The sequence below is a fragment of the Tiliqua scincoides genome, chromosome 7 (assembly GCF_035046505.1).
Source record: "Tiliqua scincoides isolate rTilSci1 chromosome 7, rTilSci1.hap2, whole genome shotgun sequence".
In the NCBI taxonomy this organism is placed as follows: domain Eukaryota; kingdom Metazoa; phylum Chordata; class Lepidosauria; order Squamata; family Scincidae; genus Tiliqua; species Tiliqua scincoides.
The window spans coordinates 19,504,818-19,531,211 of record NC_089827.1 but is presented as its reverse complement, the minus strand read 5'-3'; the positions used below and the strand labels follow the sequence as shown (position 1 = coordinate 19,531,211).

The 26,394-nt window shown below is 41.0% G+C and overlaps 1 protein-coding gene and 1 long non-coding RNA gene across 2 annotated transcripts in view; one reads left to right on the top strand and one right to left on the bottom strand.

Moving 5' to 3' along the window:
* LOC136657235 (uncharacterized) overlaps positions 1 to 3,397 on the bottom strand; it is a 43,882-nt gene extending 40,485 nt beyond the window's left edge. The window contains exon 1 of the long non-coding RNA XR_010794745.1: positions 3,325 to 3,397. This is a non-coding gene — a long non-coding RNA (uncharacterized lncRNA). The remainder of the gene's footprint in view (positions 1 to 3,324) is intronic.
* Positions 1,993 to 26,037, top strand: SLC38A4 (solute carrier family 38 member 4). Its single transcript, XM_066633956.1, has 16 exons — positions 1,993 to 2,022; positions 4,393 to 4,642; positions 5,683 to 5,770; positions 6,758 to 6,873; positions 10,363 to 10,436; positions 11,225 to 11,317; positions 13,412 to 13,493; positions 13,587 to 13,669; positions 13,771 to 13,829; positions 16,655 to 16,933; positions 17,553 to 17,632; positions 17,905 to 18,005; positions 20,170 to 20,294; positions 22,592 to 22,736; positions 23,493 to 23,590; positions 23,711 to 26,037. The coding sequence occupies exons 2-16, from the start codon at positions 4,524 to 4,526 to the stop codon at positions 23,810 to 23,812; spliced, it is 1,644 nt and encodes a 547-aa protein (XP_066490053.1). The 5' UTR covers positions 1,993 to 2,022; positions 4,393 to 4,523; the 3' UTR covers positions 23,813 to 26,037.
* The last annotated feature ends 357 nt before the right edge of the window (positions 26,038 to 26,394 follow it).

Genomic DNA, 26,394 nt, shown 5'->3' with positions numbered 1-26,394 from the left:
TAATAAAGCCTGCCTATGTAAACCGCCTTGAATAAAGTCTTGAATAAAGACCAAGAAAGGCGGTATATAAATACCTGTTATTATTATTATTATTACTCCAAAGTTCCATGTATTTCAACAGAACAGATGGCAAAGTATTTGTATGGTTATTTAGGGCCCGATTCTATCCAATTTTTCAGTGCCGGTGCAGCCATGCCCAAGGGGCGTGTGCTACATCCTGCAATGGGAGGGCTGTCACAGAGGCCTCTTCTAAGTAAGAGAACATTTGTTCTCTTACTTTGCGGCTGCATTGTGGCTGTAGCGGTCCTGGAAAGTTGGGTAGGATCATTCCCTTAGTCACATATTTTATTTAACATCTTGGTTCACTAGGGAATTCAATCCCTACTGAATATTGAATTCTGCCCTATTGTTGTATAGTCAAGGTAATGGCGTCGCTTTATTTTTGTCATGATCACTAAGCTTATGTCTAGTGATGGACAGAGGGCAGGCATGTGGCTATGATTATCCAGGGATATTTTCTATTGTTTGAATTCACTGCAGCATCAAATTAACCCCATAATTGTGCTTACAAATCCAGGACTGGAGCATTAAGAGTTCCCTATCTCAGGATGGTCAACCATATAAAGCAAACCTTACAAAGCCAGACCCTCAATTTTGGCACCAATCCAATTCTAAATGTGGTCATCTAATCACACACAATAGCAAAAGGCCCAAGTGAAGATTCACACCTGCATCCATATTGAAAATGTATCCCGCCAGTTCAGTGAGTCCCAGTGGGATGTGGGTGCACATGGAGGTATGCATTGCAGACACATTGAGAGTGCAAAGTCTCCATAGCAGTCTCAGGGTGATTATCCTTGTCCTAATGCATTTTGTGAGCCAGACCTTTAGTAGAAAAGGATAATGTGCATTGCAGGAAGTATTTCTCTGGATGCTTTACACCAGGGCCTTTGTCAGATCTGGAGTTTGGACTAATCTGTCCACCCCACGAGCAGACCTTACTGTTTTACTGTGTTGCCATATAACTTTCCCCTAGATCAGGAGACGGACGGATGCTCTGGGCAGTCACGTCTGCAGGACATCCTGTTGCACTGCTTTCTGGGACCCCAGGCAACAGATGCAACTGCCCAAAGTATTCCTAGGTGAAAGTCATGCAGCAACATGACAGAATGGTAAGGTTTGGTCCGAATAGGGACTTTTTTTGTAGCAAAGTGTTCATGAATTTGGCTGGTTTACACAATTATACATTAGCATTTCTATCCTGAATTTTTGCATCTTTTTTTCATTGCATTACACAACTAAACTGATAATCCCAAAAGTGTGTGCAAGGGAAATCCTGTTTCTGTAACTAGTTTTTTTTTTTCCTATTACCTTTATTTCAGAAGTGTTTAATTCTCTATTTACCATTTTTTTGGTCTAGATATAGACTAAATCTATAGGCATTATGCAATATAATTCTGCTTGCCAGAAGGCAAAATACCTGTTTTATGCCCTTAGCACAACAAAATGGTTTTGTATTGCTTCATCTGGACTTCCTTGTACCTCTGGAATTAGGGTCCTGCAATTTAAACCTGACTAGCTTTCTCTTACAGCTCCAAATTAGGTGATCACTCACAGTTACAAGAGTGACCACAGAAAGGAATATACACATGGACTATGTCTGGTAGGAAATAATATCCAACAGCTTGGTATGTTTTGGGTTTTTTTAGTTTAAGGAAAAGACAGGGTTTGCTATCTACATTCCAACTGAAAGTTTGCTGTTAACTTTTAGCTGGTATTGAAAAATAATACTGTTCAGTTTTATACTCATCTACTCCAGTGTTCTTATGCTATAAATAAATTTGTGATGGTCTGTTTGTTGGGAACGGCACGTTTACACAGAACAGAATGCTGATGGTTTTGTAGGTTCATGTTTAGTAACTAATCTTCCGTGCTGAAAAATTAGGAAAGTCCTATCAGCTATATAACTTGGGGCTAAAGGAAGAGTAAAGAACTACAACCATACTGCTTTGGCTTCTTTTAGTACATTTTAATTCTCTACTATTTTCAACATCATTTCAAAGATCAAACTTATAATTATTACTTTGAAGTTTCTGATGTTTAATTTTCTGGCACACTGTAACCAGTTACTTAGTTATGATGGCAGATATAGAACTATGTGTCCTGTGTTGATATTTCTTTAGCTAATGACTATGATTCTGCTGCCTGGTGTATTGAAATTGCTAATTCTTAACTATAATCTTTATTGTAAGTAATGAAATAGTTCCTGAGCCATTGTAAAATATGCTCAGTATTTTAGTATTTCATATTCTACAGGAATTAGAAAACTACTTAAACACTCATCTATGCATTTGGTTCATAATATATTTTATTATTATATTAATGTGCTAAGATGCACTAGCAACATGCAAATGCCTCTTTATGGAACATATACATGTTTTATTTCATCAAATAGAAAATAAGGGGTTTTTGTTCAGGCATAAATTAGTCAATAATTTGTAACAAGTGTATTAAGATGCTAACCAATCTGTATATACGTCTAGCATGGATTACATACTAGTATAAATGGTCTATGATTGACTCCCTAGGCTAGTAAGTAGGGATATATACAGTACTGCACCACATATATATACCAGGGGTGGCCAAGCTACTTAACATAAGAGCCACATACAATAAACTTCAGAAGTCTGAGAGCCACGAGAGATATTTTAGAGCTTCAATATTTAAGAAACATTTAAATTCTTAAAAACATTTACTCACCTTGAACATTAAACTCAATCCAGTGGGCTCTCTGTACCCAGTAAATAATTATAAAGCTTGAAATTTTTTAAATTTACCTTTTATTTTATTTGTGACGCACAAAGCCAACATATTTCCGCAAGCCACACATTATATTTCAATGAGCCGCATGTGGCTCACAAGCTGCAGTTTGGCCACCCCTGTTATATATATATTGAACCATACATTTAATGCAGCAGAAAATGTAGGATCTATTAGAAAGATATGTTGATATCGGCCACTGTCTGATTGCTTGATTGTGAATTAGATGTTTATAATTGTTTACCGCAGCTCCTCTACCCTACCTTTTCTCTTTACAAATATAGCATATTAATTATAGGCTGTGAAGACTGTAATAAGCCCATATTCTTAGTGTCCATATGTGTCCTTCTGCTAAGTGCTGCGGTACTATTTCATTAGTAGTAGAGCATCACAGCTTTCCAATTCATACACGGAAAGCTTCTCTGCACAAATCTCCCATTTGTTTCAATGAAAAGAGCAGACCTGCTGAATGCAAAAAACAAAATGCATACAGTAATTGAGTACCTGTACCCAGAAGCTGTCACTGCATGAGGTCAATTGTACTGCAAGTCTTCCCAATACAGTATACCAATATCAACTTGGTGACTCAGACTGAAAATACCGGTTCCTCTAAAATAGGCCTGTATTTGACATGCACTGTGGGACGACAGAGAGGTGATTGGTCAGGAAGTGGAGTAGGCTGGTGATTGTGAGCTCTGGTCAAAAAGAAAGTGGCAGGAATCTAAAGGAGAAAGACAGTAAGGAGACATGAAGCAGAGAGAGGTAGTGTCGAAGCCTGCAGTTGGGAGACGTCCTCTGCAGGGAAGGCAGTTCCTGTTTATATCAGAAAGAAAAAAAAATCAGTCACTCAACTTGCAGTGGGTGGAGCAGCTCTTACAGCAGAGGTTTATTTTGGGATTCACCGTTTGTGTAATCTGGAAAGGATTGAAATGATTAGTGATATCCCTGTGGGGATACTGAGAGGATACTGACTTCTGAGGGGTCTCCTCATGATGGCTTCTTGGAATACTGACAAGGCAGTGTGAAAGAAAGAGGCACAGACAGGATCTGTGTCGGAAGATCAGGCCCGGGAAGAGGGCTGGGAAACAGCACACACAGGTGCCACCAACCTCTCAGGCTCGCTCTGCCCTCCCCTGCCCCATTCTACCCCCTCCCCACCCTATCCCTTCCCCTGCCCTGGAGTCACCTGCTCCAGCAGGTGTCTGTGCAACTGCCCGCACTAGTCCCAGCAAAAAGGCACAAAAAGCTTTACAGCAATTTTTTGACAGTGTGAAGGTTAGGCACGCCAGTGAAACACGCATTTACCAGCGTGCCGCTTAGTCAGGATTGGGCCATTAAAGTGATAAATTAACAAAGATGAGGAAAACAGTTGGCTTGCTGTACATTGGAAGCATTGTTCTTTATGTCACGTTGCAAAGAAACACTAGGGTTTGTTTTAATTTATCCAGAATTTTTCCAAATGAGAACACAATTCTTTTTATTTTATGTTTATCAACCCCCCCCCCCCCAAAAATTAAGTAACTCACTAATTTGAGGGAAGTTCTAATGAGTCCTTTTGTGTCCTGTTTATAGAACAGAGTGTTCCGAGTATCGACATATTGTGGAGGCAGAACATTTAAAGCAGAAGGTACAGTTCTGTTGACACTGAAGACGCTTCTTTGTGCGTCTGTGTGTGTGTGTGCTGGAAATCGCTGACCGCTCAAATGGATCGCATGGAACTGCAAAAAGTCAGCATAGAACTCGATGAGGAAAGCAACAGTGGAGACAGCACTGAAGACAACTACACTGAGATGGGCGATCCCGAGAAGGCTACTATTAGCAGGTATGAAAGGATTGAATTGCATGAATGACAGGACCAAAAAGAAATGTAAAAAAAGCACTAGAATGTCACTTAAGGAACCAGTTAAAAATAAACAAAATGATTAACAATTTGGTTCTGCTGAGAAAACATCCATTTGTATTTAATGAATTAAGTGCAGTGCCTCCATTTTTGTAGGAGTAAGCCTGGGGAGGGTTTATTTTCCCTCCCATATAAAAAAAAATTCTGTGAGATGTACCTGTTCATGTGCAGTTTATAGATCTGAATACATGATGATCAATTCCATTACCACTCAATTTACATGACTTTTTTTGAAATTTGAAGTTGCAACAAATTTTCCTTTCGTGGAAATAAATGAGCAGATGTGCCAAGAATGAATTTCTACAGCCCAATCCTAAGTAAATTACCATGTGCCAATGCAGCAGTGCCAATATGGGCTGCCCTGCATCCCGTAGGTGAATTTTGGCTGCTGGAGTTCTCAGGGTAAAGGGACATTTTCCCCTTACCCTGGGGTAAGCCCCAGCTGCCTCTGTGGGTCAACTTGGACCCGCAGCAGCGATATCACTGGCACAAGTCCGGGTTGATCAGTGTTGGCAGTTCAGGCCTGGGAAGGGGGATAGGATGCAGCACACACCAGCACAGTCAATTGTGCCTCTCTCCAGCCCAACTCTGCCCTTACCGCCACTCTCCCCCCCCCCGTTCGACCCATCCCTGCCCTCCCCCTGCGCCAGACTTATCTACTCTTTCAGGCATCCCTGCAAGCCCTGGCATGCACAAGTTGGCTCTGGCCTTCCCACCAGTGCGCCAGTTAGACACTCTATCACACAGCACTTTACAATACTTTTGCAACAGCATGCACAGGTGGAGCCCATAAGTTGTTCGGGCTGTCATGAGAACCATTTATCCTTTGAAAAGCCTGTCTGGGGAGGAGAATCATGGACACCAAGCTCTTCGATGAAGGTCACGATAAAAATATAATAAATGGTTGAATCTAGATTGCAATGATGCTTATACCTTGCTTTTTTGTGTGTGTTTGTCTTCAGTCACTTTGTTGATGATGCGGAAAGTCAGAAGTTTCTTACTAATGGGTTTCTGAGTAAAAAGAAATTAGAAGACTATACGGATGAATATGTAAGTTTATGAGTAATGGTTGAGCTGTAGGAAAATAAATTGGAATGCCCTTTATAAATTATTTTGGGAAAACATTCTTTAATGCAAAGTATTTTACTGAAACAAATTATATTTAGGGCTAGTTAACTACAAAGGCTTTCTGCTATTGTTCCTCTTGTCCATTGCTTACTTGGCATGGACATTGTTTGAAATACCTCACAGTTAGAGACAGCCCCATCAGGAGAAAGTGACAACAGGCTCCTGAGCACCTTTGAGAGGCAGCAAATTGTTGATCATTTAATTTAGTACTAGTGGTGACATCTAGACAGCCCCCTGCACAGCCAGAAGGCGACTCCAACTTTCTGCCAGTTTCCCCTGGAACTCCAGCCCATGCCACTTTCTGTGTAGTAACAAGTGGTGTGTCTGGAGTCAGTGGCATACCTATGGGGAGAGAGGCATGGTAAGTACTCCAGGCGCCAAAATGCACAGTGTAAGCGGACCCTCCCAGTCACCACTGGAGCCATTACGGGCAGTGATGGCACTCCTGTGCATTGCTTCCTGGAATGGCTCCAGCAGCAACTGGGAGAGACCACTTATGGTGCATTGTGGCACCTGCAATACTTACTGCACCACCTCCCCTGTAGCTATACTGCCCCCTGGAGTTCACTTAGAGCCCAGTCCTATGCATGTCTACTCAGAAGTTCGTCCCATTATAGTCAAAGCAGCTGACTCCCAATTCAGTGTGTGTAGGATTGCTACCTAACAATGGTAGCTACTACATAACAGGATACAGAAAAGGACCAGTTTTAAATCAAATGTACACTTTAGTCCACAAGTATATTGAAATTACAGAGACAGATAAATAAAAATGCCATTTTACATATTGCCTGTGAAAATCACCTTAACTTAACTGGGAAAAATGTACAGATTAAATAGCCACTTGGAATCACATGTTGGACATTATTTCCAGCACAACTAACAACATATTTTGTTATTGTTTTCCAACAGCACCCAGGAAATACATCATTTGGAATGTCGGCATTTAACTTGAGCAATGCCATCATGGGAAGTGGCATCTTAGGGTTGTCCTATGCCATGGCCAACACTGGAATTGTACTTTTTGTGTAGGTATCTGGGGTGTAATGCAGGAGAAATGGGGAAAAGACTTATTTAACATGCTGTGTCCATCATTAGAAGCTTGTTTGCATACTAACATAGAGAGAGAGGGGGGAGGGGTTAGGTTTCAAGTGAAAATCTCACATTTGTGGGAGTACAATACTTATTTTGTGCAAGAATATGAAGCTGAATTATCCTGAGAGATTCTCATTATATTCTGTATATAAAAGCTGTAGTCCACCTCTTATGTTACTGTATGCACACAGGTACACATGGCCAAATACAACTTACAGATGGGTTTGCGTCAAAAATGGGTTCTATGTGTGCTGTGTAATAATTACCACTTTCCTTTCAAATAGACATGAGGGATTCCATGACAAATCTGTCTCATGTGTCTGTTGCTAATCAACTCTGCTGCCTAGGCCTTTCAACTTATTTATATATTTTTGTAAGTCAAATGTAAAAATCAAAATGGCAGCTCTCTTTTTGTAATTGCAAGCTTCCAAGGTTCTAGACCAGGGGTGTCAAACGTAAGGCCCGGGGGCCAGATGTGGCCCGCGGAAGCTTTTTATCCAGCCCTCAGGCTGTCAGAGGCTGAGCAGTGCTGAGATGTTACTGCTATAAGGCCACATGCTGTTACTGCTGTCACTCATGAGAGGCCACATGAAAATTGCCTCTCCTGTATCTTGAATAATGACATCACTTTCTGCCTAATGACATCATTTCCGGTCCTCAGCAGGCATCATGAATGCTTCTTCAACCCTTGGCATGAAACAAGTTTGACACCCTTTTCTAGACTATGTTCCATGCCATTTTGATCTCTCTGTCGTTTCACTCTCCATTGTGAAGGGCATTATCAAAGGTAAAAAGAAAAGAAATTAAAATCTGGTAAATGGAACCTAAAATAAGCCCTAAAATAGAAGGCTAAAACCTACTAAATAAAGGATAAAGAATATTTCCCCTAGAACAGAAGACTTAAAGCCTACAAAACTGAAAGTTAAAAGCATACTCCTACATCAGAGAGACAAACTACCAGCCAGAACTCCCCAGAAGGAAGGGATAATATAGGTGAGTCCCTACTCAATTCATAGTACAGCCTCCAGTCAAACACCCTAATCCTGGTCATGTGATCAATCAACTTCTCAAACTGTCCATCACTCTCCTAGCCCGTTGTCAGCTATGTAAAGGGGTATACTCATGTACTTGTTTTCATACCAACTAAATTTGACGCTTCACCTTTTGTATTACTAAAAACATAACCTTCCCATTTTTCACCACCAGAGTCCAAGCTACACTTAAGTAGACTGTCTGCTCATCACAGTTTTTGTTCCTACAGCATTTCTGTATTTCTATAACCGCCCTGAAAATTCTCTTTTATTTTTCCATCATGTAACACTAACAGCAACATTGTAATGTGACAGTCTGCCCAGGGAATAAATAACTAACCTAATTCTGCATCTCTGTAATTAAAGCAATATCACTAGAAAATGCTCTCTGTCCATAGGGCGCTAAATCTGAGACAGCATGAAGAGAAATGTGGCTACAGACTTGCTGTCACTCCAAAATCAGCCCATGCCAAATGTTCTAGCACTGCTGACAGTCATGACATGAAGCTGCCATACACTATCTATACAGCATGTGCTTTGACAGACAAGAGCAGGTGCTTCTGAGCAACTTCTAAACTATATAGATAGACCTCTCAGACCCAGACACACCTTTTTAGAAATTATTCCATTTCAGCCAATGGGTCTAGTTATTAAACCATCTGGTTTGGAGGGGAAAACTGAAAACAATGTTTAGATTATTGTTTTACAGGTTGAGCCTCATTATTCAAGTGGGTACGATTCCAAAATGCTGGATGGCAAAAAATGCACTATAGCAAATCAATTTAAAAAACAAAGTTTCTTTGCTCTGTTGATTTAAAAACAGCTTTGCTGACCTTTGTGATGTTAAGATAGAGTCATTAAGAAGACAATCCAACAATCAGTCTCCCTCAAGGTGCTTAGAAAGGAGCTTCACTCAGCCCCTCCCCACACCAATGCAAAGTGATGGACTTTCTTTCATGTGCTCAGGGGGAAGGGAGGGGTCCGCTGGAGAGAGAAGGATTGATGGATTGTCAGCCAGCTGCCCTCTCTCTCTCTCATTAAAGAGGCTATTGTTAAAGGACTGTTCAGTTTTTTAAACTGATTTTAAAGGGGTGCATTTTTCCCTTTCTCCAGGGATCAACACATTCCTTCTCATTAGCAGGGGGCCATTCGTGTTGAGTCAAATCCGTGTATAAAAAAATCCTTGTATAAATAGGCTGGACCTGTATTATTTTTTTTAAATTGAAAATGTGCTCTGTTAGTACTCATGAAAGAGTTCCATTTAAATGTAACTGATAAAAGTAAAAGATGATAACTCTTTGGATAGTAGATAGTGTTGCTTTGGAGGATATCTCTGCTTTTCAAGATACTTGCCATGATCAATCTGTTACAGGCATGGGAAAGTCAGTGTAGGCTCAGGCAGAGCTAACTATCCCCTGCCCCCAGGACTGACTTCTTGGTGCCAGGGCTATTTTCCAGGCCACTGGTAATAGAACTGCAATCACTTGCCACTTGCAGCAGTGGTTCAGCGCCCCTGAATGGTCTGTCATGACCACCATAAAGGACCTTTTGCTGCCAGAATGCTAGTTCCAATAGTACAAGACCCTCATAGGGTTAAGCCAAAAGTGAATGAAAATTCTGCACTTTAGCCCCAGTCTAATCAATGGGCTTAAGTTATCCCCTGCTAACTGGGCAAGAGACGCTTTTCAGGTGAGGCGAGCAACTGTCCCTTTCATGCTTGACAGTGGCAATATCCTATCCCCCTATCCAATATCCTACCCCCTTCCTATCCTTCATCCATCTCCCTGGGTCCACTTGGATATGCCAGCTATATAGCTATATACAGGGGGGCTCCCATATTCACTGATCCTGTATCCATGGTTTCAGTTATCCACGTGTCAGATCTGCCCCTCTGTGCACACCCCCTTCGAAAGTGAGGGGAGTTCTAGAGGCTGTTTGCAGGGGTTCTTCTGCATCTTTTTAGATTAGATTATGAGTCCTTTTGGGACAGGGAGCCATTTAATTATTTGATTTTTGGCCCAATTCTATCCCCCCTCTGGTCAGTGTCCTACCCCTGCTTATGCTCAGTGCTAACTGCTTCAAGTGCTCTGTGTTTAAATCATAAGCAAATCAACTCTGTTAGATCAAGTTCCATTTAATGCTTTCTGAAATAGTTTGTAATGAATGAGATAAAATATTTGAACCCTTTCATCCCATCACTCTTGTTATAACAGGAGTAACACTTGTTACTTGTTATACTCTTGTTATAACAGGAGTAAAAACAGGAGTATAACTCCTGTTATAACACTCCTGTTAAATCAGAAAATATCACTCCTGTTTCTAAAACTTTGACACCAGAAAATCTTTATTCTCCATTACAGATTTTTTTCTGTTTTGTTTTGTTCTTTACAGAATCTTGCTGCTTATTGTAGCCATAATGTCCCTTTATTCAGTTCACCTGTTATTGAAGACAGCCAAAGAAGGAGGTATGAAGCACAAACAGTATTTGTTAACTAGGAGGTGGAGGGATTCATTTTAAGCAGATACAATCCAACCAGGAGGACAAAAATGTAGGGTTAACTTGCCCACTGTTGACAGGTGTAATGTAAGGACAAATGCAGCTGTTCCATTACTGAAATCTCCTCGACAACAGTGTCATTAGCCCCCATGCCATGGGACCAGAGTTAAGCATTTTTACACTCCATTGATCTCCATGAAGAACTTTGAGCATATATTTAATTTTCCTGTTGCAAACAGTGGACTTAAATGCCTCATGCCCAAAATGTCTTATCTCATAGTTGAAGATAACTTTCTGAAGATATTGTCTAAAACTGGTGCCAAATCTAATAAATCAAAAATATTTTAATTTAAAAAAGCAACAGTGATTTTTTTTTAGCACCGTAAAGACAAAACCAATTCATTCAGCATACTCCACTTCATGCTGAAATAGGTGTGTTAGGGCGCAATCCAGAGGCTCCCTTGGGCTTACGCCAGCCCAGGAGGGTTGCAAATGTGCCATGAGACCCATAGGGGCCAATGTGCCTTACCCGGACGTAAGGGGGAAAGTTTCCCCTTACTTCTGGCTGCTTTGGGCCCCTATCCCATGGTGGATACAGCGCAAGCCTCTTGGCTTGCCTGTTCCAGCACAGGGTAAAACTGCACCTTTAATCTTTAAGGTGACATGAGACTACTGTTTTTGCTATAACCAAGTAGCATGGCTATCTCTTCAGAACATTTTTATCACATTTCTCTTTGTGTGTTCTGCTGCTCCTAGGCTCACTAATATATGAAAAACTGGGTGAAAAGGCATTTGGATGGCCTGGAAAAATTGGTGCTTTTGTTTCTCTTACAATGCAGAACATTGGAGGTAAGTGGGAAATGTTTTTTTTCTGTTGATGATATAGGTGTTCTGAATGCTGTACTATAAAAACAGACTGTTAATTGTATCTCCCTGTATTACCTGAGTAATAAGCACAGACTTGTTGGTGGCCAAGAACAGTGAAAGAGAACATGGATGGATGGTCTTTTTGCTCAGTACTGCTGAGGGAAAAAAATACCTGTCCACATCCCCATTTGCTGTTCTTGATTCTCCACCACAGTAAGTAGGTGTGGATGGGCACGACTTTTCCACTGTGTCTTGAGGTACCTGCACTGTTTTTCACCATTCACGGTGAAAAATGCAAAAAGCACTGATTGTCAGCTGTGATAACAACCTTCATGTTAGGACCCAACTCTAGAACCAGCTGCTGCTCCAGTGTTTTCTCATGAACAGAACTACGTAATGACCTATGGTTATATAATAATAAATTTCTATTCTACATGAACAGAACTGTTCTACTCAAAGGATGGTGAAGCTGTGGAGCCAACGCAGGTAGCAGGCGTGGTGCATTCCCTTGGGTACCACACCTTGACAGGATGTCTTAGAGGAGGCCTCTTAAGACACCCCATCAAGATGTAGTACCTTTGGAGGCCTCTAAGATGTCATATGGGGAGTGTTAAAAATTGAGGAGGAAGGTGTTACTGTGGGCATGGAGGTGTTAAAATTTTTTGTGCCCCGGGTGTCAAATGCCTTAGCGATGCCACTGCCTCTACAACACCACTGTCTAATGGAGTTTAGGGAATTACATAAGCAAGAGGGTAATATTTATTCTCTGTATTCCACAGGTATTTACAAAATGACTAATTTTCCCGTGTAACCTAATAAAGCTAGCATTTCTCTTTAACTGAAAACCCAATTGTCTGAATGTTTTGGTTGTTGTGAACATTTCAGGCAATGTCTCATCCTCTATTCACCCTAAATGAATGGTTGCATAGATTGGTATCCACGAGGGTTCCCAGTTCCCAGTATCCCACGTTCCCAGAACCCAAAAATCGTGTTAAAGGAAATCCATTTACAAAACAATTTCCCTTGCTCAGCATTTTAAAAACAGCCATGTTTACCTTTGTAATGCAGGACAGAGGTATCAGGCAGTCAATCAATAAATCATTCTCTCTCCAGATGCTTAGAAAGGCTTCACTCTGAGGCAGTGACCCCTCCCTTCAACGGGAGCGGGAGTGCAGCACTGGGAAAGAATGCAAAGAGGGTGTGATAATCACTTTGCATTCTTTCACGTATTGGGGGAAGGGGGGGTCATTTTCCTCAGAGTGAAGCTGTTCTAAGCACCTAGAGAGAGGAATGATTGATTGATTGTTTGCCAGCTGCCCTTTCCTGCATAAAATGACTTTTTTCTGTTAAAGGCCCTTCTCATTGTGTTAAGATAAAACCGTGGGTGAAAAATCCGTGAATAATTAGGTTATACTTGTAGTAGTTTCTTTATTACAGTCACAGACTAGCATAAAATCAAAAACAATACAGCCAATATAAGGAATATAAACAGACCCAAATACATTAAGCCATATCTGCCCAACATTGCATATATGTTACAGGGATCAAACATGTACATCTGTGGGCTGGGCAGAAATGGGTTGAATACTATAGCTAAAACCCAATTAATATGTATGCTTCCTCCCATAAAGTATGTCATCTCTCCAAAAACATCACAATATAAATTGGAGGAATCCACAACCTATCATCTTCCTTTGAAAGTTAATCAAAGGCGCAACGACTTAGCAACATTGTAAGATTGTACAATGTACAATGTAACATTGTAACATTCCAACATCCTGATGGCAGGATTGGAACCTGATAACAGCACGTAGGTGTAATATTGTCATGTATGCACTGGAAGCCTATCCAGTAATGGGGAAATGATAGCCACACGAATATCTCTGTAAAATGTACAGTTCATCAGGAGGTTCCAATTTGTCCTGAACCAGACTGCAAATGGAATCCTTCTATAACGACCCTCTAGTATTGCTGAGTGGAGTCCACCACAGCCCTTCTGTATTTAAATAGCTTCAACTAGGTAAGATAGGATACTGGAAAAGCAATGTACCAAAGTGAATATATTTGTCATTTCAGCAATGTCCAGCTACCTCTTTATTATTAAGTATGAACTTCCAGAAGTAATCAGAGCATTTTTAGGACTTCAAGAGAATTCTGGGTATAGTTTTAATTCCATTTTCTAAAATTCAATCAAAATTGTCTATTTGCTTATAACCTTAATGTCACTGACTCTTTTATTTTCTCATACTAGGGAATGGTATTTAAATGGGAACTACCTTGTGATATTTGTGAGCATTGGAATTATTCTTCCACTTTCACTTCTGAAGAATTTAGGTAAATCTACTGCTTTATTAAAGTAGTACATGATTATTCATCTCTGGCATCTGAGTTCACCAGTTGCACTTGTGGATTAACCTTCACATTTTTTTTTGCAGGGTATCTTGGTTATACGAGTGGATTTTCACTGACCTGCATGGTTTTTTTTCTAAGTGTGGTAAGTAAAGATATAAACCATGGGACTAACATATATAGGACTTTGACATTAATGCACCTGTCCACATGCCAATGGAATCCTTTGGTGATTTTCAACCTTTTTCATTGACAAAGCACTAAACTTGTAAAGGCACACAATCTAATTTTTTTTTTACAATTGACAAGGCACACGACACTTGCATCACCCAGTGGCCCTACTAATAAATGACCCATACCCAAACTCCCGCAGCACACCTACAGGCCATTTACAGCATACCAGTGTACTGTGGTACACTGACTGAAAATCACTGACGTGTAACAAGAGGTCCAGATCTACCCTCCTGGTTAACCTCAGCTCTGAAGTTTAGTTAGTGCTCATGGCCCCTGTCATAGACAAAGGGGGGTTGAAGACTTAGGGTTCTTGGTTTTTTGAACCTTAAAACCCTGAAGGCTCCTTGCCCGGTAGTACTGCCACCACCCTGTACATGCCAGTTCAGTCCAGGGACACTGAGACCCTCTAGGTGTAATGCTATCCCTTGCAGGCACTGAGCTCTTTCTCCAACTGAAGTCTCAGTCCTCAAGTCACTAGACCTCAACGAGTATTTGGTAGCTTGCTGAACAGCTAGGCAGGATTCTGAAACTTTGTCCCCAACAGACAATGAAACAACTTAGAAAAAGATATTTTAGTTTGTTAAGTACATAAGGTTACACACTCTACAATAAGGCAGCAAATGCTAGAGGCATAAACATCTAGGAAACATATCAGCAATAAAATAACAAAGCTAGCTGTTATGTATCTCTATTAATACCTATCTCTCACCTGGGTCAGTTACTCTTGTAGATCTCTTAGCTCCAGGGCTACCTATGGGGCCAGGTGCCCATGAAGGACAATGGAGCTTACACGCGTGCAGATCGTTGCACCTGAGACTCTGTCCAAGAAGGAACTTCCAACACACCCCCTGGGCACTCATTATTATACCTCTTATGCTAATAGTACTGAGGTGACTTCATAATTATTAGACTGTCCAATCAGAACCCTTGATGAACAGAACCTTCCCGAAGTTGGTCATGTTGCTAGCCCCTCATAGTTCTTACCCCTCCCAACTGAAGATCCACAGCTGCACTCCATCACCCTTGATGAGGAGACTCTCTGTCTGCTGAGGTGCCAGGCACTCCAATTGGTCGTAATTCTTGTTATCTGTCCTTCCTGGCCATCAAAGGAGAGACAACACATTCCTTCCTCTTTGTTTATTTACCCACATTCCTGCAGCTGGGAACTGCTAGCAACTTCTCAGTTACTCTTTCTTAGTTTGGTTCAGGCTTCTCATGCCAACTTAGGCCTAACAAGGACTTCTTCATGACAGCCCTCCCAATACAAACACTTGATCCAGCCCTGGCTTTGAGTAATACAAAAAGGTGGGAAGGAGCTTTCCCTTCCATTGCCCCCATAAGACTACTGCATGGTACAGCTATGCCATGAAGTGACTAGAAGCCCAACATGGTGGCACTGTCACATCCAGGTTGCAGAGATGACCCATTTATATATCTTAAGTACGTTTGAATCTTTAGGTGTACTAGAGCAAATCAGCATGGAAGCAATTAAAATCCAAAGCATTCAATCCTCTGGTTTGCTGATGATGAATAGCTCTCTGGTTGTAGGCACAGTTAGAAAATGAAAACAATCCATTAACCAAATTCATTTTTAAAAACATCTTTATCTTGACTCTTACATAGAGACTGTGGTGAAAATTACAGCCATGTGGTAAGCTAAAAGACCTTGTGGCACTCATATATGCAGCATATACATTGTGCCTCTTTATCCACTGGGGATTCCATTCCATTCCAGAACCCCCAGTGAATTTAAAAAAAAATCAGTGGATACCAGATCAGTGGAAAAATAGCTTTAAACACCCACTTCCCGGTTTCTTGCTCCTTCATTGTTGCTTCAGAATGCATCAGCACAGACGCTATACCACATTCAACCACTAGGTGGGGTGAATAATGGAATCTGGTGGAATGAAATTATTCTTTTTTAACAGCATGAAGATGGGAAATTGGATTTTAGTGCTTTTTTCCTTGTTACAAGGCATTTAAAGGTGAACCCCAGTATCAGTGGTGATTCTGTGGATACCAAATCAGTAGATACTGAGGTCCCACCTGTAGCTGGGACCTACAGCTGGGACCTTCAGATTCTTATCCCTGGGGGCTGGGGATAAGAATAGGCCCTCAGTTTGGCTGTACTTGTCGTAAGAGGCGACTAAACAGCCACCGGGTAGATGGGACTTGTTAGCCTGGGAAGGCAGCTCATCTGAGAGAAGGAAAACTCTGATCCCAAACCTCCACTGCCTTGTGGCTACATCCAGTTATAGAGAAGGCTTCAGGAGTCAACCTCGAGGCAAAATCCGGAGCCGGAGTCCCTGAGGCAGTTCATGGCTGAATGCAGTCATGTTCTGGCAACTCCTGCGACGCCGCTGGAACCAACCGTATTGGCCTCTGCCTTTCCATTGGACCATTTCACCAACGTGGAGGGGGGGATTTGCTGCATGGGTAACAGCCTATCCTCCATACCTACTTTACCCAGGCTTCGCGCACTGGAGAGGACACTCTGTTCCAGAGCCACCATTCAGAGCGTGACACCATAGTCTTCTGAGACTGAAGGATGCCAACATTACCTGTAGCTGAATGAGACTAATTGCTTTTTAAAATAAAGGCAAATTTAAAAAAAGAATCTAGCCAAATGCAAGTGTTAGAGATAATGGTAGGAATACCTTATAACAAGATTCAGCTTTTCATCTGCTGACTTCACACATTCAATCCTTTGATGTATATTTATCTTCTTTATTTTAGGTAATCTACAAGAAATCCCAGATACCCTGCCCTCTCCCGGTGCTGGACAATGCTGTTGGCAATTGGTCGTACAATGACACCACAGTTCCATTACATGTAGTGACATTACCCAACAATTCTGCTGATTTGGGAGTGAATTTTATGCTGGACAGCACCAATAAGCAGTATTCCAGTTTTGAAGAAACCAAAGATAAACTTCATCAAAGTGGAGTAGAATATGAAGCCCATGGAGAGAGCGATGACAAGTGCCAACCCAAGTATTTTGTGTTTAACTCTCGGGTATGGCTCATTCATTAAACTAACTGTTTAGTTAGTTGCTATTTTCTCTGTAAATTGTTTTGTTGACAAGTGGTCTATAACTTTTTAAAATAATAATAATGTTAATAATTATTCGCTTAAAGAAACTCACTTCTTTCTCTCCTTTCTTTCTCTCTTTCTGAGCGGAGGCTCAGAGCTGTTTTAATGAGGAGTCATTGCAGGAGTTAACAGGTGTGGCCAATTTTTCACAGCCAGTGCTCCAGCTCTTGTCCTTCATTGGGCCCCCCCTTAAGAGTCAGGTTTTCCTGGGTGTCCATTCCAATTAATGAGGAGGATTTGTCCTCTCTGTGCCTCTCACTGCAAGGTGTTTCTGGGTATACAAAGGTTGCAATAGCCAGCAACTATACCTGCTGTAACTTTTGTCCCCATGACGATTCCCAGATGTCCTTATTGCACAAGCCATTGTTTTCTCATCCTGTCAACAGACTCCCTGCTACCAAAAAGACGACATTGGGTAGCTAATTGCTTGCTCAGCCCTTCTTATTCATTGTGCTGTTTTGTCTAGCGTGTCACCTGAAACAGTTGCAACATGAAGGCATTCACATTGCTGAACTGGAGCTTTATTGTGTTTTTTTTTCAGACTGCCTACACAATTCCAATTCTTGCATTCGCATTTGTGTGTCACCCTGAAGTGCTACCCATATACAGTGAACTTAAAAAGTAAGATTGCGATGATAGATTTTCCTTTTAGACCTTAAGATAAGCTTTTTTCTCAATTTTCTGCTTTCTTTCAGAATGCCACTCATTCAGAATTGCCTTCTTTTTAGCATATTATTTATGTTAATGTCCAAAACAGTAGCCATGTGATTCTGTTGCAGCAAAAACAGCAAAAGAATATTGTAGCACGTTGAAGACTAAACAATTCCTTTCTTCCTTATAAAAATTTGTGTAATAATGAGATGTACTGATTTTTCACATTTTTTTGTCCACAGCCGATCACGAAAACGGATGCAAAATGTTTCTAATCTCTCCATCACTGGGATGCTCATCATGTATCTACTTGCTGCCCTGTTTGGTTATCTTACATTTTATGGTAAGTCTAGGCTAATCTGCAGAACTCTCAGATTCTCTGAGCTGGTGTCTAGCTCAGTATTCTTGTAGCATGTCATTGTATTTCTGGATTGTCTTTCCAAGACACATTTTCACTCTTTGCTATTAAAATGTACTTTCCCCTCAGAATTGCAGGTTTTGGCTTTTCACTTTCTTTTTCTTGAAGTAAACGGTTATACCAGCGATTTTCAATATTTTTCTTCTTACAGCATACTGATATTCTCTATGCCAGTGATTCTCAAATGTTTAGCACTGGGACCCACTTTTTAGACTATCATTGATAAAGCATATACATAGTAGTCTGTTAAAAGTACAGATCTGTAACATGTCCCCAGATGCAATCACATACAACGGTAACATCAAGTCTAATATATTAAAAATAAAATATTGAAATTAATGGGGACCCACCTGAAAATGGCTCACGACCCACCTATTGCATCCCAAGCCACATTTTGAGAAACACTGTCCTGTGCTCTTCAACTCTTGTGATGTCACTTCTGGCTTCCGGAAGACTCTTCTGTGGCTCTATTTCTAGGTCAACTGTCTGTAGTAACAAATTATCTGTCCATTTCCCTCTGCCACAGAGGAAGAAACACAGAGACACTATGGCATACCAGTTGAAAATCGCTGGGTTGTACAGTCTAGAAAACTTAGTGTCTATAAAGGCTTTCTAATTATAGAAATCACTGTTTCCTTATACTAGCCCTTCAGTGTCTTTATTTCCTATTCCATTTCTCTTTTACTTGTTTTGAGAAGTGTTTTGTGGTACAGGAAGGAATATCATTATACACGCTGCTTTGCTCAGAATAAGAGTCAGAATGGAGGTGGGGATGGCATCTCATGATGTTTCAGGAAGATTAAAACTACCCAACTTCTTTTCAGCAAACCTAAATAAATCTGGACTAATTTGAAATGAAGCTATCCCACTTTCTTTTTTCTCCCATTTTGAGCACTGGCACACGATGAAGGAAATAGCAGTGACCAAGGCCATATGCAGACATAATGCTAGAGTATTGGACTTGGGCTAGGAAAACGCAGGTTCAAATCCCTGCTCAGGCATGAAGCACACTGGGTGACCTGAGGCCTGTCACTGTCTCTCTGCCTAACCTACCTTACAGGATCATTGTGAGGTGAAAAGTAATAGGAGGATCTACATACCCTGAGCTCCTTGGCGGAAAGGCAGTATACAAATGTGAAAGATATAAAAGTGGTTTTGTTTTTCTAAACCCATTTTTGCCCAGCCCACAGGTGTACACATTCGATCCCTGTTGCATATATGCAGTGTTGGGCAGAAATGGCTTAACCACGGTTAAGTGTAATTGCTGAATTCCTAAGCCATGGTCAAGGCAATTTCCCTACCTCTCCAGCCTCTCTGCTTGTAAGGTAATAAGTAATCCTCAGTGATGCCTTCCTGCACATGCTACCAAGTCTTAATAAGTTTTGCCATGATTTCATTGAACATTTGAATCTTAACCAGAGTTTAGAAAAAGCACAGCTTTTTGCCTGCATTGGCTCAATTCATTTCTTGCAGCTGAGTGGTGCGATTGCATGCTTAATCTATTCCCGGGGTGTCCAAACATTTTAGCAGGAAGGCCACATCATCTCTCTGACACCGTGTTGGGGGCCAGGGAAAAAGAATTAATTTACATTTCAAATTTGAATACATCTACACAAATTTACATAAATGAATATATTAGAGTTGGAACTTATAGGAATGAATGAAGGTCTTGCAATAGCTCAAGGCTTATAAAAGGCCTTGCACAAAGCAAGGCTGGTCTTTCCTTTGCTGCCACTGCTGCATCACAGACGTGAAACAACAAGCAGCGGAGGGAGCCCTCATCCCACAGCTCACGTGAGGGGGCAAACAGTTGCCCTCAAACTGAGAGCAGTTGCATTGGGTCAGCACGGGCTCCAGCAAGTCTCCAGAGGGCCAGAGACCCATTGAAGATTGGGAACTCCCCGTGGGCCGAATTGGGAGTCCCCCAGGGCTACAAGTGGCCCCAGGCTGGGGTTTGGGCACCCCTGATCTATTCTGTTCAAGTATATATAGCTTCTTTATTCATTCTTGGAGGTAGCTCAGTCTGGGTGTTTTGTGTTAAAATGAATGAGAATCTGCCTGAGATACTTTCTTTGTTCCGTTTTTGTAGGAGAAGTTGAAGATGAGCTCCTTCATACATACACCAAAGTGTACACTTTTGACACCTTGCTTTTAATGGTCCGCCTTGCAGTTCTTGTGGCTGTAACCCTGACTGTGCCAATAGTCCTGTTCCCTGTAAGTCAAAAAGACTATTGTAGATCCTATTTGAACAGACCATACCTGAGAACTCTGTTTATGCATGACTTCTTACATGCCTGGTATTCCATTTGTTTATTCAGCAATACATTCATTTAAGCTAATCAAGCCCTGGCTGCTTGTTTGCTTGTTTAAAATTTGAATTTAGATTTAGCTGGTCTAAGATACTTTGGATAATTTAAATCATGGATAATTTAAAACACTAAACATTTTGAGGTACAAAACATTCTATAATTTCCTCAGCTACTTTGGGGATCACCTGGGATGTTATTCATATGGTCTTAAAGTGACTGAGGGGCATTGATAGTGCTATTTCTCACTGGGTCTTTATATTTGCATGAATGTATTTGCCTGCAGCATTGATGTAATGACTGTAGGATGCTGCAGAAAGTCCTCAATCCTCTGATACAAATTTTTAATTGCACACTACTTATATGCTAGTATTTATAGAGGGCATAATCCAGCCATACGAAGCACTTATAAATCCACACACATTCAACTGACATACATTTTTCCTCACTGAAAAAAATTTGTATTTTTTTTTTGCTATGGCTCAAGTTCTCCTTGTTCTGTCTTACCCTGCTTTTTGAGAAGGTTCCTAAGAACATTTGGGACAGCTGCAGTTTCAACCATTTTTGTGAGATTTGAATATTCAAGTCAAAATAGCTGGAGCACAAGGTGAAGGAAAAAAGCCTGGTGAATTTCAGTACAGAAACTGCCTCTTGGTGATGTTTAGACCATGACCAGAATGTCAAGGTTGTGGCTCCCAGAAGCTCATTATCTGGTCCATGTGATAATTGGGCTCTCCCAGCACTTTCAGCAGTGCCACCTTTCCAGCAGCGCCACTTCTGCCATGGTTCTGGGAGGGAGAGGTGGAAGAAGGCCTCAGAAGGCAAGGGATGCTGTAGGGAAAGTGGCACAACAAGAGGGATGAGAGAGGGAGACGCTGTCAAGGTGCTGGGAGAGCCTGTTATCATGTGGACCACCCTTTCAGCAGAGTTAATTCTGGCGAGGCATCACTTCACAGACCACCTCTTGGCTGCTGAGCTGTGGCAGAAGTGCAGCTGCTAAAAGGGCAGACTGCGGGATAATTGGGCACTGCCAGTGTGATAATTGGCCTCTCACATAACTTGAAAATATAATTATAATTTGCACATTTTCACTCTGCATTTGCAGCTAATGAGTTTCTATGTGAGAATAACGTGCTTGTTTCTGGCCGACATCCTCTTAATGACATCACTTCCTACTTAATATCACTTCCGGCCCTCAGCAGGCACGATTAATGCTGTTGGGCCCACTATATGAAACGGGTTCGACACTCCTGGGCTATGGCATGTTTCCTGCTTCCCATCCCTTCAGCAAAGGGACTCCAAGCAGCCACGCAGAGGACAAAGTTAAGACTCTGTGTCATTGACAATGTGTGTCTGTTCTCCCCGGTTCTGCACTACCACAGCTATCAGCAGTCCTGAGTTTCTCAAGTTACAGTTATACAAGGTCCTCAAAGAAATATTCCATTGCAGTGCATAAAGGTTACATTTTGTTCTCGAAGTCCCACGTGCTTATTGCATGTAGGCATCATGTGAAGCCCCAAACAGAAAGTCATTAAATATCTCCAGGGTACATATGGCATAAACAAACCATATCCTCTGCAATTTCTCCTGAACAGCCACATTAACTCTGGAAAAACCTCCAATTAGTAAAAAAAACAAAACAGGAAGATCTGTAATCTGCATGCCACTGGAATCAAAGGCAAAGCTGCCACTGATTTTTAAGGACCCTGATCTCAGCCCACCATAGTAGGTGAAGGAATACAATCTGTCCCTTTCAGGTCTGCCCTTCAGTTTTCTTTAGCTAGTCAGAGGACTGCCTAGCTGCTGTGTAACACTATCCACAGTTGCCGAGAGGGACTGCTATTGACCTTTTACCTACTTATTATCTCTGCAAGTACGAACGCTGCAGAAGTGGCATTCAGGTTTGGGAGGTTTTCATAAGCAGAGCAAAGAGACTGATTTATCGCTGCCATTTTTGCCCAATGTCATCTAGAGATGGGATGCCTGGGTGGAAGCCTTTTGCAAACATTCAAGAGTTTCCCAGGAATGTAGAAGATGCCCCGTGTATTTCACAGTGACCGTGTAGCAGTAAATTGTTTATTAAGAGCAGCATGAATGAAAATACCTATTTATTTTTAATTAAAATGTTTTACTGCACAAATATCTGAAGTGCCTCCTAAATCCTTTTTTAAAAATGCTGATATACCATGTTTTCTTTTTTTACAGATTCGTACCTCAGTTACTACACTTTTGTTCCCCAAAAGACCTTTCAGTTGGATAAGACATTTACTGATTGCTGCAGTCATCCTGGCACTTAACAACCTCTTAGTAATCTTTGTCCCTACTATTAGAGATATCTTTGGATTTATAGGTATGCTTTTTTACAGAAACAAAACAAAAGCATAATATTTCCTTGCCTTACTGTGTCTTTCTTCAAAATGAAGTTGTTTATTTGGAATAGTTGTACAGTGGAACTCAAAATTCTAAACCAAAACAAGAGTGCATGAAACTTAGCTGGTTTGCATCTGATAAAAATCACCTCAGAATTCTGGCCTAGTTCTTATGAACAACCAATAAGGTACAGGTCAGCCCTTGGCATTTGCGGGGGTTCCATTCCTGGAACCCCACATATGCCAATAACTTTGGATAATGACATTCATGGTCAGACCTCCAGATGCAACCAGAAGCACCTTCCTGTTGCATCCAGAGGTGTTCTGAGGCCATGTGTGGCCTCCCCGGGCCTCAGAAAGTCCCCTGGAGGTATCAGAAAGTCACTTCTGGTTTTTACAAACTGGGCCTTAGAAAGCCTCCAGGACACAAATGGAAGGCACTTTCAGTTGTGCTTGGGAGGTCAGGTGGGGCCTTTCAGCATGGGTTCAGAACCTGCGGTGAGACAAATCTGCAGGTTCTGAACTTGCAATTTAAAAGGGCACACACTTAACCTAGGAGTAAACCCCATTGAGACAATGAACATAACTTCTGAGCAAACATATATAGGATTGTCCTGTAAATCGTCATAACGACAGTAAACAACATGATGCAGAAGAAAGAAGTTAACCTAAATCAGTTGCATTTTTCTTCCTAAGCATGCTCTCTTGTCACATTTACTGTTTGTTTCATGTTCCAGGAGCCTCTGCAGCCACAATGCTGATTTTCATTCTCCCTGCTGCTTTTTACCTCCGGATTGTCAAGAAAGAACCTTTACGGTCACCTCAGAAGATTGGAGTAAGTAGACCAGCAGCCATCAATATTGCTTCGGATCCCTTCAGTACTTCAGAGAACTTCAGATGCTTTCAGATCTCTTCATTACTAATTGGAAATTTTTCTTTACCTTCTCCATTGCAGGCCCTGATCTTTCTCATCATCGGCATAATCTTTATGATGGGGAGCATGACTTTAATTGTTTTGGACTGGATTTACAACTCTCCAGGTTCCAACCAGCATTAAACTAGAAGAAAACATCAAGTTATTCTTTTTCATTTTTGCTTTAACTCTTGGAAGTGGTTGAACACCAACATCCAAAAGACTTTTGACAAGTAGAAGGGGACTTTTCTTCTAGTCAATAACTGGAAGACTTCAAAGACTTTACTAGTAATGCCACTAGGACCCTATGGAATTTTAAAGCACCCTTTTATAAGAGAGAGAGAGAGTTATTTATACATCAAAGCCTGTGCCGAGCTTTTCTGGTCCAGGTTAGAATGAAAATGTGTGACGGGGTTGCACAGAGCTAATTATGTACATAGTCTTCAAAACAGACTGTTACGACAATTGTTGTTTTGATAACCACAGTTTATAGAATTCTGGAAGACAACATAGGAGTTCAAGAACTTATCCTTGTCCCTTGGGTATGGTGAATTGTATAATATAATGTACCCTATTTTGAGAGAAATACTGGAATATTTATAAATTGTCCAAAACCTGAGATAATAGAAATCTCAAGTACAGTTGCCAAACTTTTGCATGTGTATATATAAATATAAATATGTATATGTATAGTGTATATACCTAGACCCAAAAGGAAAGAGAAAATAAATGAAATAATTGTTGTTTTAAATGTTTATTCATAAAGCTAACAAGGACACTCAAATCAGGTTTTTTACACATTGTGAGCACCAACCTTCGTAAGTATTTTACTTATTAAGCAATAAATTATATTAATCGAAAGAAGATCACAGGGATGTTTGGCAATAAAGGTGTGCTAACCTGAGGAGTTCTTGGTCATACAAAAAGTTCAACTGTTTTTCAAACAGATGCTTTGCCTGTTACAAGAATTGGCCACCACTGGTTTTCTGCAAGATCTACAGGCCCATCACAAGTCTACAGGCAATCTGAGGGTTGCCGCTGTTAGCAGTAAAAAGTAGCCATGTCAATAAAATGGCTTCTTTACCATAATAGGCAATTTTGAAAATGTCACCAGTTGGCAGTGCTGCACTCACGAGAAAAGCAAGTCTAGACTAGCTGTTCAATTACGTATACTGGGCCTCCCAGCTTTACCAAACTGCAGCTTTGTGCCTACCAGTTATGTGAAAAAAGCTTCTGGAGCCCCTCTGTGGCTGCAATCCTATACACACTTACCTGGGAGTAAGCACCATTGAAATCAGCAGGGCTTACTTCTGAGTAGACATACGGTACACAACCTGGTGCACATAATACAGCCAAAAACAGCATCCAGAAATAAGCCCTATTCCAGCTCAGCATTTAGAAATGCTTATGAGTGATTATGTTGAGAGTCTCTACACACTTGTCAGATGTGAAGAACCAGGGTAGTGTAGTGGTTAGAGTGACTGTAGGAGAAAAATTCTCCTAGTTTCCTAGTCAAAGGGACTGGTCAAAGGACTTGAATGTCCCTAGTCAAGGGACTTGAATGAGAATAGAGTAGGGACTGTCATTCAAGTCCCAACTCTAGCCAGAAGCTCACTGAGTCACCTTGTGCCAGTCACTCTCTCAGCCTACCTTATCTCACAGGGTTGTTGTAAGAGTTTAAAAAAAGTGGGGGGCGGGAATCACATGCTCCACTTTTCGCTCCTTGGAGTAAAGGTGAGATTAAAATGTCCAAAACCAAAACAAATATTCTTGCTGATCACTGACTAAGGAGCAGAACCCTCAATGTGATGAGGACAGTCCTGTGGTCAGCACTTTTAACTAATATGGCCAGACTGGGGCTTATTTGTCACACAGAGGCTGTTTTAGTTGTAAGCCCCATGAGAACCATGACAGACCAGCCTAGATTCTGATCCTGCAGATAATAGGTCTTGTTTTGATTTTAGAAACTGAACAAGCAGGAGCTCTGTTTGTATTTTGTCTTCCACGATATCTCAGAGGGTTGTAAAGAGATCACAAGGAATGTGAAAGGTTACTCAACCAGTATTGTTTTAATGCATTTTTATTTGATAAATCAGTCAGTGCAGGAAACTGTGATCATTGCAATATATGAAGTATATAAATATTTATATATAAAATCTTATTCTCTGTCAGAATGTTCATGTATGATACAGTGTTTTTGATTTTTTTATATATCTATTTGTGTAGTTGTTTGTTTTCATAATCTCATGCTTTTTACCATGTTGAAGGAGGAAAAGTTGCTTTGGTCAGGCTGTAAAATGGTCACTTTACATATCAGTGCTTGAAATTTACCTGTGAAAGACCAAGACAGTAGAATCGGACAGTCAAATATTGCCAAAGTGACTTACAATAAACTTCAAGAATTCAGGGTTCTTACCCTGCTTATGTCAATGTGTTGTTCAAGTGTTCTTTCTAGATCAGACTTCCAGCTTGAAACTAAGATTTCTTGCTGGGGATGGGATGAAGGGTGTGTAAGATTTAGTTTTGGGTTGTTGTTTTTTTTCTCTATCCATTTTGTTACAAAAAAAAAAACACGGCTGTTTTGGGGTGAGCTCTTTTGTGGGCCTGAGCTTGGAGCAATTTCCTTACAATTCTACTCATAGCTTTATCTGTCAACTGTAGCAGAAGTGTTACTGGATCCATAAAAGACTTCCATCAGTCACAGAACTATCAAGACAAATTCAGCA